The 19,526-nt window shown below is 57.8% G+C and overlaps 3 protein-coding genes across 5 annotated transcripts; 1 reads left to right on the top strand and 2 right to left on the bottom strand.

The window, feature by feature from the left end:
• The first annotated feature begins 4,122 nt into the window (after positions 1-4,122).
• On the top strand, positions 4,123-10,430 carry TRIM28 (tripartite motif containing 28). Its single transcript, XM_032324595.1, is given in 18 exon segments — positions 4,123-4,719; positions 4,721-4,784; positions 5,133-5,245; positions 5,446-5,578; positions 7,152-7,287; positions 7,366-7,482; positions 7,564-7,678; positions 7,837-7,983; positions 8,084-8,198; positions 8,283-8,389; positions 8,487-8,523; positions 8,601-8,646; positions 8,726-8,978; positions 9,063-9,382; positions 9,463-9,586; positions 9,670-9,756; positions 9,838-9,975; positions 10,069-10,430. Coding segments are annotated over 18 exon segments (2,511 nt in total). The 5' UTR covers positions 4,123-4,437; the 3' UTR covers positions 10,246-10,430.
• Positions 10,239-14,272, bottom strand: CHMP2A (charged multivesicular body protein 2A). Of its 3 annotated transcripts, none has more exons than XM_032324825.1 (6): positions 14,107-14,272; positions 12,788-12,979; positions 11,729-11,908; positions 11,526-11,656; positions 11,372-11,433; positions 10,239-11,299 (listed from the first exon to the last, which is right to left on the bottom strand). In XM_032324825.1, exons 2-6 carry the CDS (start codon positions 12,953-12,955, stop codon positions 11,025-11,027), a joined length of 816 nt encoding a protein of 271 aa, XP_032180716.1. In that variant the 5' UTR covers positions 12,956-12,979; positions 14,107-14,272; the 3' UTR covers positions 10,239-11,024. The 3 variants fall into 3 exon arrangements, with proteins under 3 accessions (XP_032180716.1, XP_032180715.1, XP_032180717.1); XM_032324824.1 differs by having other exon boundaries at positions 12,788-12,997; positions 14,107-14,271; XM_032324826.1 differs by having other exon boundaries at positions 11,042-11,253; positions 12,788-12,997; positions 14,107-14,259.
• Positions 14,273-14,867: 595 nt separating this feature from the next.
• On the bottom strand, positions 14,868-17,994 carry UBE2M (ubiquitin conjugating enzyme E2 M). The gene is made up of 6 exons (XM_032324808.1): positions 17,430-17,994; positions 16,181-16,275; positions 16,006-16,044; positions 15,794-15,897; positions 15,468-15,531; positions 14,868-15,381 (listed from the first exon to the last, which is right to left on the bottom strand). The coding sequence occupies exons 1-6, from the start codon at positions 17,536-17,538 to the stop codon at positions 15,241-15,243; spliced, it is 552 nt and encodes a 183-aa protein (XP_032180699.1). The 5' UTR covers positions 17,539-17,994; the 3' UTR covers positions 14,868-15,240.
• Between the last annotated feature and the right edge of the window lie 1,532 nt (positions 17,995-19,526).

Genomic DNA, 19,526 nt, shown 5'->3' on the forward strand with positions numbered 1-19,526 from the left:
GCCCCGCATCCATGTCCCTGCTCAGTGAGAGGCCTGCTTCTCCCTCTCCGACTCCCCTTGCATTGTATTCCCTCTCTCGCTGTCTCTCTGTAAAATAAATAAATAAAATTAAAAAAAAAAAAGGAGCATGTGACTCTTGATCTTGGGGTCATGAGGTCAAGCCCAATGTTCGGCAGGGAGCCTTCTTAAAATAATAAATAAGACAACCCTAATCTCATCTTGTAGCTCACAAAACCGGCAGGGTCGAGATAGTCATCATTTCATGCATTCATTTGTCCTTTCTTATTTTTCTTTATTTTTTTGAAGATTTATTATTTTTTTAATAAGCCCTCTTTTTTTTTTTTTTTGTTTTAGGATTTTATTTATTCATTTGACAGATCACAAGTAGGCAGAACAGCAGGCAGAGGGATGCGGGGAAGCAGGCTCCCTGTTGAGCAGAGAGCCCTATGTGAGGCTCAATTCCAGTACCCTGAGATCATGACCTGAGCCGAAGGCAGAGCCTTAACCCACTGAGCCACTCAGGTGCCCCAAGACCTCTTTTTTTAAAGATTGATTTACTTTTGAGAGAGTGAGAGAGCGCATGCGTGCGCAAGAGCTGGTGGGAGGGGCAAAAGGTGAGGGAGAAGCTGACTCCCTGCTGAGCAGGGAGCCTGAGGCAGGGCTCCATCCAAGAACTCTGGGATCATGAACTGAGTAGAAGGCAGACACTTAACTCACTGAACCACACAGCGCCCCTACAAAGATTTTAAATATTCTCTATACCCAGCTTGGGGCTCCAACTCACAACCCGGAGGTATGAGTAGCATGCTCTACCAACTGAGCCAGACAGGTGCCCCAAGGGTCAGCGGCTCCTGGGTGGTCAGCCGGTTAAGCATCTGACTGATTGAGCATCTGACTCTTGATTCTGGCTTGGGTCATGGTCTCAGGGTTGTGGTATAGGCCCTGAATCAGGCTCCGTGCTGAGCGTGAAGCCTGCTTAGGATTTCTCTCTTCTTTTCGCTCTGCCCCTCTCCGCCTAAGCTCTTTCTCTCTAAAACAAGCAAGCAAACAAACAAGAAACAAAAACAACCCAAAAAAACGAGAACAAAAATATAATTCAGTGGCATTAAGTACATTCCTGATGTTGTGCAAGTTTCATGGCTGTGTAGTCCCAAATGAAATCTGTGAAGATGGAGAGAGACTAAAGTGATGCAGCTACCAGACCTCCCCAGGAAGTGGCTTTGGCGGTGACACCTGAAGTTTACAGGGAGAGCCAGGTGCAGGTATGGAGTCTGGGAGGAAGAGAGAGGGCTGCCTGCAGCTAGGTGCTCAAAAGAAGCAGTGGTTGGTTTGGATGCAATCTGAGTGACTCTTACACTTTGTTTTATCCCTTGACTTCTGTCTGCAGGAAACTGTCTACAGACTGTCTGTAGACAGTTTCTAGTATTCCAGGACTGGGAAGGGTGAGATGCGGAAAGGGTGAGCAATGAGCACAGAGAATGAGAGTATAAGGTACCACTGACTACTTGGTCTGGCCTACTAAGGGTACAGAGCAAAGATGTACCCATTTCCTGCCGTATACATCTGGACCTCTGCCTTGGTCTTGCCCACCTGTATGCCTCCTCTGCCTCCACCTACCCTGGGGTGCCCCCTTGTGCTTCTCTTACTCTGCCTGAGCCTGGTTCCCAGTTGATTCCCCCTCCCCCAGGATTGTCCTGGCACTTCAGAAGACTTGGTTTGTGCATGTGGTGAATGGAGCTGTAGTGGCCTGGTACCTGATAAGACCATAGAGGGAATCTTCAAGGCCTGCTTGCTGCTGGCACCTGATTATACCCTGATTGTGTGACTGCCATGTACTGGGAAGGAAAGTACTGGGCCCAGGAGGAAGGAGGTCCTGTTTAGAGAGAAAAGCATGAGCTACTGAAACCGCAGGGTCTGTTGCTATACTATAGTTTATGGAGGGGCCCATACTAGGAGCAATCGAGAGGACCCCCCCCCCCCCAATTCAGCCAACCTCTAGGCTCCCTCCAGCTGTCTCTGACCACTCCTTCACTGCTCTCTCAGTGCCTTGTCAGGACCCCCACAGTTGTTTCCCCCCGGGGAACCCGTCCTACCCACAGGTGTTTGGAGGTAGTCCCCTAGGAAAGTCCACTCCTACAGTCTTTACCACCAATTCTTCTTCTTATTATTTTTTTAAAGATTTTATTTATTTATTTGACAGAGAGAGAGAGAGATCGATCACAAGTAGGCAGAGAGGCAGGCAGAGAGAGGAGGAAGCAGGCTCCCTGCTGAGCAGAGAGCTTGATATGGGGCTCGATCGCACAACCCTCAGATCATGACCTGAGCCAAAGGCAGAGGCTTAACTCACTGAGCCACCCAGGTGCCCCACCACCACTTCTTATTTTTGACTGGCCCTGACACCTTGGTGCCTGCCCCAGAAGTTTGGGTCGGTATGGGTAGTTCCTATGCCCCCTTATCGGTGATTTTGGGGCGCAGGGAGGGGTGGGGTCGTGGAAAATGCTCAGCAAGTATCGCTACTGTTTGCCACACCTCTCCCCACACACTAGCCAACTTTCCTTCCCACTTATCAGAGAAGGGAAGCAAGGGTCTGAGGCCAGGGCCTTGGGGGAGCAGCACGGAGTGGGGGGGGGGCGACTCCATGGTGGGGCGTGGCCCCGCGGACCGGGTGGAGAGAGGCCCACTACCACTCAGCTCAGGGGCGGGGCGGGCCCCGGATTTGGGGGTTGCGTTGGGACCGGAACAAAGGCAGGCGCAGAGACAAAGACCCACGGACACCCAGCCCCCTTTAGGAACAAAGGCCACGCCCCGCCCAGCCGGGCCAGACATGCCTCCGCCGCCAGCACGCGTGGGCGCGCAGCTCGGCCCACAGGTTTTACGTTTGAACCCAGAGACAAGGAGGAGGACTTGGGGCCAGACCTGGGGCCGGCCAGCATGCTTTAAGCATCCTCTCAAAAGCTGACCTCCCCCTTCCTCCCCATCGTCTCCTTTAGCCTCGTCCTAAACTCGGCACCGAGGAGCCCCGCATAGGGGGCCTAGGCCCACCACTGGACCGGTTCCGACGCACGCACCCCTCGAGCCTCCTTCGGGCCCGGCGTCTTTAGACAAGCTCCCCGCCCAGACTCTGCTCCCGCCTCAGACAGGATCGAACAGGAGCTCTCCGCCTGCACCGTAGGCCGCGCCTACCGGCTCAGACCGTACTTCTCTCGTCGCCCCTGCCTGGCCCCCGTGATGCTCGCCCCAGAATCTGCATCCTCCTCGGGATTCCCGCGACGAGGCTGTTTATCTGACAGGATTCCCCACGGCTCACAGGCCTCGCTCTCCGCGTCGGACGGAATTCTCCCGCGACATTCAGCCTGAACCCCTCCGCCCCCGCCCCGATCCTGTGTCCGGGGGAGGCCCGACTCCTCCCTCGGTAGGACCCTCCCCACCCAGACTCTGCTTTCCCCTCCTGCGGGATTCCTCGTCCCGCTCCGCACCCCTCGCCCAGATCCCGCTTCGTGCCGTAGAATCGCCCCGCTGTGGGGGGTTTATTCCGTTCGCCCTCCTGGAAAAGCGGCTACCTAAAAGATGGGAAGGGGTCGTTTGTGGGGCCGCGGGACTCGCTGCTCTGGACCCCTTGGAATCTCCGCTTTGGGCAGGTTTCAGTGTTAGCCATGTTAAACAATAAAATGGTTAAAACCCAAAAGTCATCCACTTGGCTCAGAAGGGGACTTTCTCCTGGGACGGGGACCCCGCCGCCCCCTTCGCTCTCAACCCCGTCCCTCTCCCCAGCATGGCTGGGCGCGGAGACAGGAGACTTCTCCGGCCTTGGCCTAAGGGGCGGGAACTGAGGTGGCGGCGGAGACGGCCAAATCGCATGCGCAGTACCGCGGCCAGGGGCTAGGGCTGGAGGGGGCGCCAGAGCGCGTAAAGGTGCGCGCGCCCCGCCCGCGTACGAGGTTGCGGCAGTGGCGTCACTAGCCCCACCCCTGCCGCACAGGCGGCGCTGGGCAGCGTGGGCGGAGGTAGGAAGACCCGGCTCAGGCGCGTGCGTACTCGCGGTCTCGCCCGGGGCAGCCGGCCTGGGCCCCGCCCCTGGGCGCAAGACGCCCAGCGCGCCTGCGCGGCGGCGTCGGCGCCAGTTATTTCTGTCCCGCCCCCCGGCCTCGGCTCTTTCTGCGAGCGGGCGCGCGGGCGGACGGTTGTTCGCGTGGCGCGTGGCGCTGTGTCTGGGCGGCCTTTGAGGAGAAGCGCGGTCGTCGGCGGCGGGAGGCTAGCAGGCGGCGGCCCGCGGGGCTTCCAGAGCGCCCCGCGCGCGGCGGGCGGTAGCCCAGGCGGCGCGTGGCGGCGCTCGGCCTCGCGGCGGCGGCGGCCCATCCGTTGGCGGCCAGCGCGTCTGCGCCTGCGCGGCGAGCCCCGCGCCCCTCTTCCCCCCTGGGCGCCCCCGGCGGCGTGTGAATGGCGGCCTCGGCGGCGGCGGCCTCGGCGGCGGCGGCAGCGGCCGCCTCCGGCAGCCCAGGCCCAGGCGAGGGCTCGGCTGGCGGCGAAAAGCGCGCCGCCGCCTCGTCGGCCGCGTCTGCGGCCGCGGGCGCGGCCTCGGCCTCGGCGTCGTCACCCGCGGGGGGCGGCGGCGAGGCTCTGGAGCTGCTGGAGCACTGCGGTGTGTGCCGGGAGCGCCTGCGCCCGGAGAGGGAGCCTCGCTTGTTGCCCTGCCTGCACTCGGCTTGCAGTGCCTGCCTCGGGCCCCCCGGCGCCCGCTGCCGCAAACAGCTCCGGGGATGGCGGTGCGGCGGGCGACGGCGCCGGTGAGTACGGTCGGGCCGCGGCGCCCCATCCCCCCACCCCGCAGGCTTTGATCCTGACTCGGCGTGGGCACTGGGGGTCCGTTCGCAGCATGGCGATGGCGGGGGATCAACTGAGCGAGAGGGATAGGGACCCGGATAGTGCGTGGCCGGATCGGGTACGGGCAGTGGGTTCTGGGCTGGGCGCAGGGATGAGGTGTCTGCTTCAAGTGCGATGGAAGAAGTGGTTGGGTTCCTACTTCCCAAGGAGAGGATCTGGTCCTCTTTGGGATGAAGGTTGGGCCCAGTCAGGGGATGTGTTATAGCTTGTGGGTGAACTTGGAACAGTCTCTCTTTGTTTGTTTTTGGCAGTGGTGGACTGTCCTGTTTGCAAGCAGCAGTGCTTCTCCAAAGACATTGTGGAGAACTACTTTATGCGTGATAGTGGCAGTAAGGCTGCCGCAGACTCGCAGGACGCAAATCAGGTATGTCCTGCCCAGAAACCCTAAAGAGGCCTCGGGACATGGTACCAGTACATTCCAGACTGTATTCTCTTGCTACAAGGTTCTGGGCAGACTCGTGTAGGCTAGGTAAAGGCTGCACTTTGCTTTAAGGTTGTGTTATTTGGGGTGCAGTTGTGGATATGTTCGGAGGTTTTGTCTCTTGTTTTGACTTTGCCCATCAGTGCTGCACTAGCTGTGAGGATAATGCTCCTGCCACCAGCTACTGTGTGGAGTGCTCTGAGCCGCTGTGTGAGACGTGTGTGGAGGCACACCAGCGGGTGAAGTACACCAAGGACCACACCGTGCGCTCCACTGGTATGCAAGGCAGAGGGGAAAGCCTTGGTTATCTTACGTTTGTTCTCAGCTGTTTATGGTGCTGGTTATCAAGGATGGATGGGTCTGGGGAGGTTTTTTGGAGGGTACCACTTGAAGGGTCTGAGGGCAGAACTCAGAAATGGGGAGTCTGGGGCTCAGGTGTGCACTCTCTCTGGGTGCAAGGGGAAGGGAAAAGGCCGCAGGGCAGGGGTGCACTGAGGGTTCAGGCAAGCTCATCATGGACACCTCCCCGCCTGCAGACTTACAGAGGATAAGGCCCCTGTATGTGAAGGAGCTCCTGTATGTGTATGTATGTGGTGGAGGGGTGGGCCTGGCCTCCCTGGCAACTTCCGTTCAGACTCCAGGGGAAACGAAGCCTCTGGTTGCAAGGGCCCTCAAGACCATCACGGAGAGTGAGTCTGAGAAGTGTTTTAATTTTGGGTCCCACGGGTCTAAAAGTTTAGCTGAGGAAGGTATTTGCGCAGTTTTCTGTAAGTGCTGGGGTTGGGACAGAAAAGGGCTTAGGAGTTTTCTGAGTTTATCCTACTCTTAGTTCCAGAACTTTCTGTGAGTAGCCTTTTGGTAGTTAGGTTTTTGCTTCCCAGTCCTAGAGGATAGCATAGGCTGGATGGTAAGGATGGAGAGGGTAGCTGTGGGGGTGTGAGGAATCAGGAACGAAGGGCAGGAATTTGTAGGAGGTCCTGGGTTCAGGCAAAGGACAGAGTACAGGAAGTGGCATTGTTGAAGGACCCATGGTCTGGCTGATTTGTGTCTCAGTCATATATCTTGGGCAGGGATGGTATAGCCAGGGTGTAATTGGGATTGAGTAGGAAAGAGGGATAGATGCTCTCAAGCAGCTTTGTAATGGTGACAGGTTGGGGGGTGGGGTGGTGTGTACCAGGACTCTCCCCGCAGAGGGGACCCGATGCCTTTGTGAGGATTTTGGTCTGACATTTCAGCTCTCCTGTCCTGAGAAGGCTTTGCAAGCCCTGGATCCCTTGTAGGCCCTTTGGGTTATAAGAGGTCTGTGGACTTCTCTTACTTCAGAGAGGGGAGGTCACCAAAGCATAGTTTTTAAGGGAGCTATACTTGAACTGTGTCTCTAGTCCCTGATTTGCTTTCTGTCTGTGCCATCAAGCAAACATTGTCTCCTGTGCTTATAGCCAGAATTCCCTTTTCTGCTGGACAGAACGTACTGCAGGTGGGGGAGGAATTGAGCCCAGTGGGGATTTTCAAGGTGGAGGAGCTCTATAGTGTGTCCACTTGGGGAAGGTTCTAGTAGCCAGAATAGCGAGTGGGAGGTCCCTGCCAGTCTTCAGACTTTGATGTCCAGGTCAGAAGCTGGGAGGAGGGAGTTGTTCTCCAGGTCAGACTTGGGGCAGAGTGCTTTGAGAGGAAGGATTTGGGCCTATAGGCCTGTGCTTTTCTCTGGCCACTGCTACAGGGCCCTTGAGTTTTCCCAAAGGCAGCCCAGGGTTGCAGGACAGGCAGGAAGTGAGGCCTTAAGTTTTGTTTACTGTTTAAGATGGCAATAGCTGAGGATGAGGTTCAGCGTCATGGTTTCTATTCCCAGGGCCAGCCAAGTCACGGGACGGTGAGCGCACAGTATATTGCAACGTGCACAAGCACGAGCCCCTTGTGTTGTTCTGTGAGAGCTGTGACACCCTCACTTGCCGGGACTGCCAGCTCAATGCCCATAAGGACCACCAGTGAGTACTGGGAATGCTGGTGGGTGCTGCTTGTTCTTCCTATGTTCAGCACCCAGGCTCTCTTTTGTCTGCTCTCAGATACCAGTTCCTGGAAGATGCAGTGAGGAACCAGCGCAAGCTCCTGGCCTCGCTGGTGAAGCGCCTCGGGGACAAGCATGCAACGCTGCAGAAGAATACCAAGGAGGTTCGCAGCTCGTAAGTGTGGAAGCCAGGACCACAGTTGGGGGCAGGCCTGGGGGAGCATCTTCCTGAACTGGTTCACCCTGCCCCCTCCAGGATCCGCCAAGTGTCTGACGTACAGAAGCGTGTGCAGGTGGACGTTAAGATGGCCATCTTGCAGATCATGAAGGAACTGAACAAGCGGGGCCGTGTGCTGGTCAATGATGCCCAGGTACACCCTGTCTGAGCCGGGGAGGGGATTTTGGGTCCCATCTGCTGGCTGCCGACTGCATCTGTGATGGGAGGGCCTTGGGGACTGGCACCTCCGTTGGCTGTTACTGCCATTTTTGATGTCTTCTCTTTTTCACTGCTTCTCTTCTCTACCTGCAGAAGGTGACTGAAGGGCAGCAGGAGCGCCTGGAGCGACAACACTGGACCATGACCAAGATCCAGAAGCACCAGGAACACATCCTGCGCTTTGCCTCCTGGGCTCTGGAGAGTGACAACAACACGGCCTTGCTGCTCTCCAAGAAGCTGGTGTGTGCTGGTGGGCACTCAGGTGGTGGGTTCCAGGCAGGTGCCACCCAGCACCCTGAAGCCGTGTTTGCTATGTGTTCATGCACTGCCCCATCTGCAGATCTACTTCCAGCTGCATCGGGCCCTCAAGATGATTGTGGACCCTGTGGAGCCACATGGCGAGATGAAGTTCCAGTGGGACCTTAATGCCTGGACCAAGAGTGCAGAGGCTTTTGGTGTGTTCTTTTGTTAACTTCTTGCATATTGGTGCCATTCCAGAAAGTGGGTGTTCTGACGCTGATTTTATTTCATTTTTGCAGGGAAGATTGTGGCTGAGCGTCCTGGCACCAACTCAACAGGCCCTACATCCATGGCCCCCCCTAGGGCTCCAGGGCCCTTGAGCAAACAGGGCTCTGGCAGTAGCCAGGTGAGTTGGGGTTGGGTGGGGGATCCTGGTAGGGGAGGGAGGGGCATGGGGTCCTATGGGACACCTGCCCACTGAGGTCTGCCTACTTTGCCCACAGCCCATGGAGGTGCAGGAAGGCTATGGCTTTGGCTCAGGTGAGTACCTTGTAGGTGGGAGAGCTTCATTGCTTTAGGTCTGTCCCTAATCTGCTGTATCTTTCTTTTCTGAGCAGACGATCCTTACTCAAGTGCAGAGCCGCATGTGTCAGGTGTGAAGCGGTGAGTTGGCTGTCCTTTGGTTTAGCCAGGTGGGCATAGGGATGGGTGTGCTAACACCGTGCTGCACCTGCACCCACAGGTCCCGCTCAGGTGAGGGCGAGGTGAGTGGCCTCATGCGCAAGGTGCCACGGGTAAGCCTCGAGCGCTTGGACCTGGATCTCACAGCTGATAGTCAGCCACCAGTTTTCAAGGTCTTCCCAGGCAGCACCACTGAGGATTACAATCTCATTGTTATTGAGCGTGGAGCGGCAGCTGCTGCTGCTGGACAGCCTGGGACTGCTCCACCTGGGGCCCCTGGTGCCCCGCCACTGCCTGGCATGGCCATAGTCAAGGTGAGCCTGCCTCAAGTGATTGTGACTGGGAGATGAACACCTAGGTCTGCACCCTGCCGAACACCTCTTACTACCTCCTTGCAGGAGGAAGAGACAGAGGCTGCCATTGGAGCCCCGCCTACTGCCACTGAGGGCCCTGAGACCAAGCCTGTGCTGATGGCCCTGGCGGAGGGCCCCGGTGCTGAGGGCCCCCGCCTGGCCTCACCCAGTGGCAGCACCAGTTCAGGTCTAGAAGTGGTGGCTCCAGAGGGCACTTCAGCCCCAGCAGGTGGCCCAGGTTCCCTGGACGACAGTGCCACCATCTGCCGTGTCTGCCAGAAGCCAGGCGATCTGGTCATGTGCAACCAGTGCGAGTTCTGCTTCCACCTGGACTGCCACCTGCCTGCCCTGCAGGATGTGCCAGGGTGCGAGGCTGGTGTGGGGCCTGTGCAGGGTGGAGGGCTGGGCCAGGTTCTTTGCAGCTCCTCATTCTCCTTCCATCCAGGGAGGAGTGGAGTTGCTCTCTGTGCCATGTGCTGCCCGATCTGAAAGAGGAAGATGGCAGCCTGAGCCTGGATGGTGGTGATAGCACCGGTGTGGTGGCCAAGCTTTCGCCAGCCAACCAGCAGGTGAGGGTGGGGGCCTACTCTCTTGGGAGTTGTTCAGTAACCCTACCCGCCTGTGGCTCTGATGTCTCTTGTCCTGTCCATAGAAGTGTGAGCGTGTCTTGCTGGCTCTGTTCTGTCATGAGCCCTGCCGGCCCCTGCACCAGCTGGCTACTGACTCCACTTTCTCCCTGGTGAGTCTTGGGACTTAAAGGGAGGGTACGGGGGTGGGTAACTGTGTGGTCTCACCTTTAGCTTGTGGCTTTTGTCTACAGGATCAGCCTGGCGGCACCCTGGACCTAACCCTGATCCGTGCCCGTCTCCAGGAGAAGTTGTCACCCCCCTATAGTTCCCCCCAGGAATTTGCCCAGGATGTGGGCCGCATGTTTAAGCAATTCAATAAGCTGACAGAGGTGAGCTTGGGGAGAATGGGGTTGGGGGTAAGTTGAGGGGAGGTGGGAGGAGGGGGAGCTAGGACCCATCCCGTGCAATCTGCCTCGGCTTAGGACAAGGCAGACGTGCAGTCCATCATCGGCCTGCAGCGCTTCTTTGAAACTCGCATGAACGAGGCCTTTGGTGACACCAAGTTCTCAGCTGTGCTGGTGGAGCCCCCGCCGCTGAGCCTGCCTGGTGCTGGCCTGAGTGCCCAGGAGCTATCCAGTGGTCCTGGTGATGGCCCCTGAACCTGTGGCTACTCAGGCCAACCCGGCCTGACTCTGTTCCTCTGTCCTGTCAAATCTGCACCCCCCTCTCCCTTCCCCCAGCCTCCCCCTCTGGTGGCCTGGCTCCTACTTCTTGGTGGCCCCATCCCTCAGCCCTTCACGATATGGTTTTTACTTATGTGGATTTAATAAAAACTTCACCAGTTCCTCACGCTTTTGTTGGTGGGGGCAGTGGTCCTGGGGCAGTCTTCTTCAGCCGTTTTTTGGTGTCCAGGGAGTAGGGGAGAGCCTCTCCTTGCCCTTCCAGTGTGGAGTGTGCCTCAGGTGGGTGAGGGGGTTGCATGGGGCACATGCTGGAGGGTTTGGAGAGCCCCTGTAGGTGGTAATACTTAGGCTGCTCTGGGCAGGCAGGGTGTAGCCCCAGATACGTGCTGTGTGGTGGCCAGTCTACCTAAGTGCTTCCGGACTAGGGTGTAACCATTTCTCACAATCCGCACCACAGAGCTGGGTGGGCTGAGGATCCCTGGCAGAAAAGCCCAGACTTCAGGGTATCTGGGAAGCCCACTGTCTTGGAGGTGTTAGGCTCTAGAGGCCATGAAGCTCCTAAACCCTGAACATCCGGATTAGAGAGACTTGACCTGTTAAATGCCACAAACTGAGAAGCAACCCAGCATTCCTTATCATATACCCTAATGCGTCTGGCATTTGGGCTTTTGCCATGCTTGTCAATTGCCTTTTTACCAAACCCTGTATGTGAGCTCCGTGCCAAGGGAACCCCAGCCTGGCCCAAATCAGGCCAGTCACACAGGCCTAGGAATTAGTGTCCAATCTTTTATTACAGAAGAAGTACAATGAAACTGTTGGGCATCCACTGCCCACCTCCCACCCGGGATGGTATAGGTCAGTCCCTCCGCAGGTTCTTGAGCCGCTCCTCCAGGTCTGCATCGGCATCTACTAGGGCTGAGGCTGCGGCCTCTGCTTTCTTCCCACTGGCAGCCACACTGAGTGAGCCTCCGGTGGAGGGGAGGTCTACAGAGAGTGGGGGTTAGGAGAGCTCCTGTAGAAAGGAATAATGCTGGGAGCAGGGGGGTCAGGGGTTGTGTCTGGACTGTTGGGTGGGATGGGGCCCAAAGTTTGGTGCACTCACTTGACAGCTCGTCTGTCAGGCTCAATCCCAACTCGTCCAGGACCTGGGACACAACAGCGTCACTTGGGAAGAGAGAAGAACTTTATGAGGGCCAGGCATGTGCGAAGACCAGACATCCGTCCCCATTCTCCCCATACCTGGTGTCCCCCCTAACCTTTCTTCTTCATCTTCCTCATCACCCATGGCATCATCAATGGCATCATTCATCATCTCCTCCTTCATGTCCATGATCTCAGCCTGTCGCTCAAATTCCATCATGATCTTTTGGATCTGAGGCAACTTCAACTGGAAGTAGGGTGTGGGGAGGGTTAGTTGGGTGTTAGTTGTGGGGGAGAGGGGGGATTAGGAGAGGCGCACCTGTCTGTTCATGGTGCCCATGGCTTTGGTGACCCCCTTCATAGCTTGCGCCATTGAGTTGTTAGACTTCAGTGTCTGGATCTTCAGGGACACAGCCTGGATGTTGGCCCGCATCAACACAAATTTACGCACGTAACGCCGAGTGCGCACCAGGTCTTTTGCCATGATACGCACAGCATCCTGAGGAGTGGTGGACAGAGATGATGGAGTGAGCCAAGGGAAGATGCTTGCTCCTAATGCACCAAATGCTCTCAGACATTTACATGTGATCCCTGCCCCCTCCCTCCTCCCAACCTCATCCTTCTGCTTCTTGGGTCATCACTCCACAGGGCCCTTTATACACTACCTCTCGGACCACCCAGACTCTCGAAGGAACACTGGACTCACTATATATAGGGACCCTTTTCCTTCCATATATCTAGAGTCCCTTGACTTACAGAACCTATTCCTGAATTTCTATCCTGGCTGAAGAGTTTGTCTCTCCCTCTACCTCAACAAGCTCATACTGCAAGCACTTTATTCCAAATAAAAATGTATCCACAACTTAACTTTTGACGAACCCAAATGTCTTCCTTCTTGCCTTGCATATCCTGGGAAATGGAACCTCTTCAACCCACCTCCTTAGATTCAAACTCTTGTCACCTGTCACAGGCTCTGCTCCTTACTGATTCAGGCTGTCTCTATTTCTTTTACTAACTTCCATGTCACAGTGAGTTCCAGGCCACATCTCTCTTGCATTAAACCCTTTGACTCAGCTCCCATTGTAGCCTGTGATTTCAAGTGGTCTGGTCTACTGTGTAGTCTGAACTCAACTATCACTCCCTTATGGAACATTTGCTGCCTCACCTGTTTGACATTTTGGTTGCTTAGATCTTCACAGGCTCCATTCTCTTAATATCACCTAGAAGGCAGCCTTTCTGGATACCCAAAATACCGGTTCACCCTTAATTTCTCTCAAAGCACCTGTTGGGTGTCCGGTCATGTTCCATTGTTATACTGGTACCTGACAAAACCACAGCACCTAACCCTGTGTCCCAGCCTGTGCCCAACTGAGCTCACCATCTGGCCCTGCTTGGCCATCTTCTTGATGTCTGCGATGATTTTCTTCTCCTGGGTCTCTAGCTTCTGTCGCTCACGGTCCAGCTCTCGCATGGCACGGTTCAGGGCTCGCTGATTCTGCCTCAGCAGCTCCTCTGGTGTCTTCCGGCGCCCAAATAACAAATCCATGGTAGCAGGAGCCCACCAGTGGACCTGTGACAAGTGTGAAGCCTAGGTGCAAAGTGGTGTGGGGCCCACAAAAAGGGCAAGAAGCAGAGCCAAGATCACAATGTGTATTTGGGGGGTTAGTAGGGGAAACTTGCAAAATGCGAAGGGGTAAGCAGAGAAAGGAAAGATTAATGGTAAGCCCAAACCTAGCCTGGAACACAAAGTAGCCCCACAAGTAAAAGTGGGGCCAGCATCCCTTCCTCTCTCTCTGCCTGTCTCTCTGCCTACTTGTGATCTCTGTCAAGTAAATAAATCTTTTTAAAAAAGGGTGGGGGCGCCTGGGTGGCTCGGTGGGTTAAAGCCTCTGCCTTTGGCTCCGGTCATGATCCTGGGGTCCTGGGATGAAGCCCCACATCGGGCTCTCTGCAAAACAGGGAGCTTGCTTCTCTTTCTCTCTGCCTGCCTCTCTGCCTACTGGTGATCTCTGTCAAATAAATAAAATCTTTAAGAAAAACAAACAAACACGGCCAGCAAAATCTGAAAGTCATCCACCACCCCAGCCCTTCATCATAGTGTCCCAAAGGAGGATCAAGGCTTCAGCCTCTCTAGGCTATAGTAAGGCCCTGGAGTCTGATGGACTAAGAATGGAAATGGTTGTGTGAGGGTGCACTGGGGGCATGTGGAACCTGAGTGGCAAGGATAGGGCAACTGTAGGGGCCAACGGGATGGCAAGGTAGGTGGAGGGTCTGAGTGCCAAGAACAAAGTGGATATAGGGGTTCTGAAGCTGACAACGTATGAATTAGCATTCGGATTGTGGGGAGGCCCGAGTGGGGAGGCAACCTGGGTGCGAATAATATGGTTGTGGGGCAGTGGAGCACCCGGTACACTAAGGACATGATGGATGCTGGGGAGCTCTAAGGATCTGGAAGAATCTGGGGTCCTCAGGGACCCCTGTACACCTGGAACGGGATAATGGGCGATGGGGCGTCTTGTTCATCCAGAATAGAACCTGGGGGGCGTTGGGAGGCCCGCACACCGAGAGCAAGGTGCCTCGATGATGAGGCTAGGGTCCCGTGGATAGGCGAGGCAGTCGACACCTCGGCGTCTAGGCCCTCGTATGCCGTCGCCCACGCACCCACCCGGGACCCGCGGCCCGGCAGGGGCCACTCACCGGAGCCGGGACGGAATCCGCTTCCGCTTCCGGGTTACGCTGCTCTCTCTGCTTTCAGGCGCACCCACCAACGATAGCCCCCTCGGTTCTTTCTGCCGTCGCCGCCGTTTCCGGAAGAAACGGTCTGACGTCACAGGTTCCACCGGCACCCGGAACGATGGGCGGGGACAAGAGCGCGCGTGCGCAAGCAGGCCGTCGTCCAGGCGCATGCGCACCACCTTCCGTTTCTCTCGGGCCCGCCTGAGGGTGTTCCACAGGTTCCAGCCGACCCAGTCCTGGGAACCCAGTCCCGCTGGGTTGATGCATCTTTGGGCGCCTTCCGTCCGGCCACCCCAGAGGTCCCGCATCCCACCACCGCACCCATTAGAGGGCCCAACTCATCCGACAGACACCGTTTCCCTAATGTTTCTGGGTCTCAGGCACCTGGTAGCACCAGGGAGGGTTCTTGGTGGGCCCACTGAGGGCAGGAGGGGGAGAGCTGGAGATGGCATGGACTTTCTGCTACACTGCCTTACCCAACACGAAGTGAGTGGTTACTGGTTCTGCCACTCGCTGGTCACACACTGGGATTCATCCCACGCAGCCTGAGGCTTGGGATGTTGTCCCCCATTACTCCCCAGGCTGTTTCAGGCACTGGGGAGCTTGCTGAGGGGTGCACCAGTACCACTTGTAACCACACATCTCCCACCACTCTTGCTGCAAGAGCTCTGGTGGACATCACCTGCCCCTCCCACCCCCACAGAAGGAAGAGGCAGAGGCCATGCAGTAACATTCCCCTTTAATAGCCTGGTGGGACCTCCAGTGGTGGAGGGGTGGAGTGCCCGAGCCCCAGCCACCCAGTCCCCTTAGCCACCCACCCCAGAGCCCAGAGTGGGGGGCTGGACAGCACCCAGCTGGGGGCTAGACAAGCCAATTCATTTCCCATTGCTGAGCGGGTCGGGGGAGGCAGCGCCGACCTTAATCACATGGTGGTTAAAAAATAATAACTAGGAGCGGGTGGCAGGGAGGGGAGGCAAGGCCAGGGCATGGGATTCCCCCACCGGCCACCCCATGCCCCCCACCTGTGGCCCCCAATAAATATTTGCAGGGGACGCCGGGGCTGGTGGCCCTGGCAGGGGTGGGTGTGCGCCAACCCTATTTCAGGCAGCGCTCGAAGTAGGTGGAGCCGATATAGCCACCTCGCATGGAGCGCTGCACGTTCTGCTCAAACAGCCGCCGGTTGTTCTGCAGGACCTCAGCGGCCTCCTTGTTCAGTGGGTCTTCGGGGTTGGGCTCCTGTGGCCGGTATGGGTGGGGGTCAACAGGCCCTAAGAGCAGAGAGGGCCAACCTTCCCCAGCCTCACCCACCCACCCTTACTCACCAAGAAGAGATACTGCAGGCCATAAATTATGGAGTTTATCGTAAGGACTGGCTTCCAGTCCTCTCTGTGGACAGAGAATCAGGGTCAGGGGCTGGTGAGTGGATTGCCAACCACAGAGCCTGCTGGGACTGAACCGGTCAGGCCCAGGGAACAGGATGGTGCAGATGTGAGAAGCTAGGAGGAGCGCACAGAGCAGGATAGGCCAGGGAGAAGGCTAAGGTCGAGACTTAAGGAAGAAAATGTGGAGATGAAAAGATAGAAAACCACAAACCACAAGAGGGAGGGAAGGGACAGAGACCCGTGCAGTCTAAAGTCAGGGCTCTCACCTGAGGATGTTGAGGCAGACGTTGCCCTCGAGGTCAATGTTGGGATGATAGACCATTGTCTCACACTTCACCTTGGGGGGATCATGTGGGTAACCCTGGCCCACCTGGCTCCAAGAAGAGAGACAAGATAGAGAGGTGCCCTAGCAGTGCCTGGCTGGGGCAAGCCTCAGCTGTTGCCTCTATCCCTCTATCCCTGCACACCTGGGACTCACCTTAAAACTGAACACAAACTTCCCACTCTTGTAGAAGCCCTGTGAGGGGAAAGAGAAAAAGTCTTAGGACAACATCCTGCAGGGCCTGGCACATAAACCAGATCTCCTAATTCCAGGTGTTCCCCTGCCCAGGCCCCTGGCCCATGCCTAGGAGTCCAGCTAAGTGTGGCCTTACCTCATCAGGACAGATAACCAGCTTGAAGTTGAGGAGATCGTCTGGATCTGAGAAGCTGATGTCACACGTCTTGGGCAGGTTCAGCTCGTTTATGTCTGTGTTTGCAAAGCAGAGAAGCAGAACAAGGAGAGGGAGAGAGGAGAGCACTCAGAGCAGGTGCAGGTGCCGGCATAGCACCCAGGCCTCCTCTAGGATCCTCAAGGCTCTGTCCTGGCTGTGCCCCACAGCCCCAATCCTCTCCCTGCTCTTTCTGCTTCCTAGTCTCCAGGCAGACTCTTCTAGGTCCACAGCACGCCCCAAACATGCATTTTCAACTGTGGCTATGCTGTATCTCTTGGTCCAGAGTAAGTTCCAACTCTTTTGAATCCATAGTCTCAAGTCTCAGCACCAACGTCTGGGTACCCAGCTCCAAATGCCCCCCATCCCTGTGTGGCCCCCAAGAGCCTCCAACTACCCTAAACACCAAGATCCTCAGCCATACCTCCATTTTCTAGTGGACAATGCTGGTCCCCTCCTGTCCACCTAAACTCAAGGACCCTGCCCCCCATCATCTCCTCACCAATCCTGTCCCCACTGGTCCTCCTCTTCTCTGGTTGTCACCCTAAATTCAGGGACCCATCCGACCCCCAGACACATGAGTTCCCATTCCTGTACCCCTCTAAGCAGCCTCTAAGATTGCCAGCACCTCCAGCATAATACTCTAAATGCAATCCTACTCCCATCTCCAATCCCTGGCACACACTGTTCTTCCTTCCTCCACGTGTCACTCCAAACCCCAACTTGCCATGTGACCCCCCAAGACCCACAAATCGCAGTGCCCAAAACTGATTACACTCCATCTCACTTTCAGAGTCCCCAAGACCCCAACATACCTCACTAAATCCTCTCCGATTCCTATCCCCAGTCGTCAGTCTCCTATACAATCTCTTCTGCCTATCACCCATGTTCCTGTCTGACCCCCAGACTCTGTGGAGTCTCCAGCTTCCTGCACGCTCTCCACTGCCTAACTCTCCGATTCTCGGTAACTAATGGAAGGCGTCTGGCTTTCTAGGTATCCCAGGGTGCCCCACATTCGGCCCCTATCTTTGATCCCCCTCCCCCGTGACTTCATTACTCCTGATTTTCCATCACACCGACCCCCACCCTAACCTCCGACCCCCGGTGACTGCATTAACCCACTCCGGACTCCTACATCACCTCACCCCAGGCGCTGACCTCCGACCCCCACCCCCATCCTCCGACCCCCTACCCTTCTGGATCCGCAGCTGCGCAGCCGACGCCTTCTTGCTGCTGCCCTTGGTGCCGCCCGCCGACTCCTCCTCCTTCTTCTGCTGCTTCAGCGAGAACAGCTTGATCATCCTGCCGCCGCCGCCGCTGCCGCCGCTGCGGGGCCCGGGACCCCGGCCACCCGGCCCCCTGCCGCCGCCCGCGCCGCCTCCGCCACTCGAACCCGCCTTCGCGGCCTCCTCCGCTGCTGCTGCCGCCCGCCCGGCCTGCCGCGCCGCTCCGCGCCCACCGCGCGGCCCGCGTCGGCTCCCGTAGTCCGGCTCCGGCCTGGCCCGGCGCCTCGGGCTCGCTCGGCGGCGCTCGGGCCGACTCGGCTGTTCTCGGGCCTCCTCGGCCCCGCCCCCACCCGGCCGCTCCCTCCTCCCAGTAGCCCGCTTAGGTCCCCTGAGGCTCAGCTGTGGCCGCGCCGCCTGTTTACTCGCTCCCACCGCGAGGGGGTGCGGCTCGAGGGGAAGGAGGAGGTGGCGGCCGCGGTGGCGGCTGCCGTGTACTGGAAGAGGCTCGGCTTCCGCGGCAGCAGCAGCTTCGGCGCGGAGGTCCGCAACGGCCTCGGGCGCCCCACCGCTTCGGATATTTCCGCCGCTTGCCCACTTCGGCTCTTCTCGCCCGGCCTGCGCTGTGCGCCTGCGCAGCCGTCGCCGCTGCCACCGCTGCCACCGCTGCCGCCACCGCCGCCCAGCGTTGCTCCGCGATAGGTCTTGATATTCGGACTTGTTCGGCTGGGCTCGGGTATTTCCGTTCGTGCAGGGCGTCCCGCGGTAATTTCCGGGGACGCTCGCGGGTCCACGCATGGGCGGTGCCGCCGCCATCTTTAAGTAGGGCAGGTGCTGGTCCCTCGGTTCGCAGTCCGCATGTGCAGACTGCAGCGTAGGTGGGTCTTACGAGGCCTTGCCCCAGGAGGTCACAGTGGCAGGGTGATCACGGCGGGCCGGAGCCCGGTCGAGGCCATAGGCTTTGCCCAAAGAGGGCGGGGTCGGGCGCCCTCGGTGTCTCATCGCAAACGCCACGCACGCGCGGAGATTCTGGCTGAGGTAAACTAGCAAATAAAACGTGTATCGTGCTAGAGAGTGGTAAGCACTTCGGGGGTTGACACGCGTGGACACTGGCTAGGACGTGGGGCGGGGGCCCTCTCGGAGCCAGGCCCGAGTTCCCGCGGGGACGTCCTGCGACCTTCCGCCGCCCGTGCGACCCGCTTCCGCTCCAATCACACCCCGCGTAGCGGGCTTCGGAGGGCGGGAGGAAGAGGAGCGGGCCGGCGCGGGGACTTCCGGCGGTCGCCGCGGAAGCCGTCTGGCGGGTGAGCTGCGAGGCTGGGGGCCGGGTGGGTGGGAACTCTGGGTCGGAGCTGCGCCGCGTGCGGCCCGCGCTGCGCGTCCCCTTTGGTCTCGGAGGCGACCTGCCGTCATCGCCCAGAGCCCTGGGGAAGTAGTCTTGGCGGTCCCGTAAGGCAGGGGTGCTCCCGGGCTCCTCTCGGCGTCGCCTCAGGGGAGTCGCCCTGATGCCCGCTCACCCCCAGCGCCTCCTCAGACCCGACCTGGTGTCCGTCTCGGCCCCTATCATCACCTCCACCTTTCGGGTCTTGGGCTGGCCCCAGCCTCCTTCCTTAGAGTTCCCGCCTTGTGGGTTTTCGGGTACCGTGGACGTCCCTGGGCTCCTCGGACTGCTCCCTCTTTAGGCCCTTCGCTTCTCAGTACCACCATCCCAGACACCCCTTTTGTGCCTCTGGTTGTTCCGTTATCCCAGCCTCACATTCCCAGCATCCTTTCTTGGCTCGAGCACCGAGTTGCTTGGCGAGGTGCCAGGACGAGGACGAGGACGCTTAGCCAACAGCCTAAGTTTGGGGCTGACGTTGCAATCATCCCAGCGTTCTTAGGCTCCAGACATGGCTGGTCATGGGACTCGGGGGGCCCCTCCGGACTCCCATCTTCCTCTTCCTCTATCCCTTCCTGTTCTTCTCAGCCATTCTGGTTTTCCTGCCCTTGTACGGACCATCGCCAGGTGAGGGTTGATGACCATTCAGTTTGCAGCCAAAAGTCTCAAGGGTGTTGCCTGTGGGTCA

Source organism: Mustela erminea, chromosome 19, assembly GCF_009829155.1.
Source record: "Mustela erminea isolate mMusErm1 chromosome 19, mMusErm1.Pri, whole genome shotgun sequence".
Classification (NCBI taxonomy): Eukaryota; Metazoa; Chordata; class Mammalia; order Carnivora; family Mustelidae; genus Mustela; species Mustela erminea.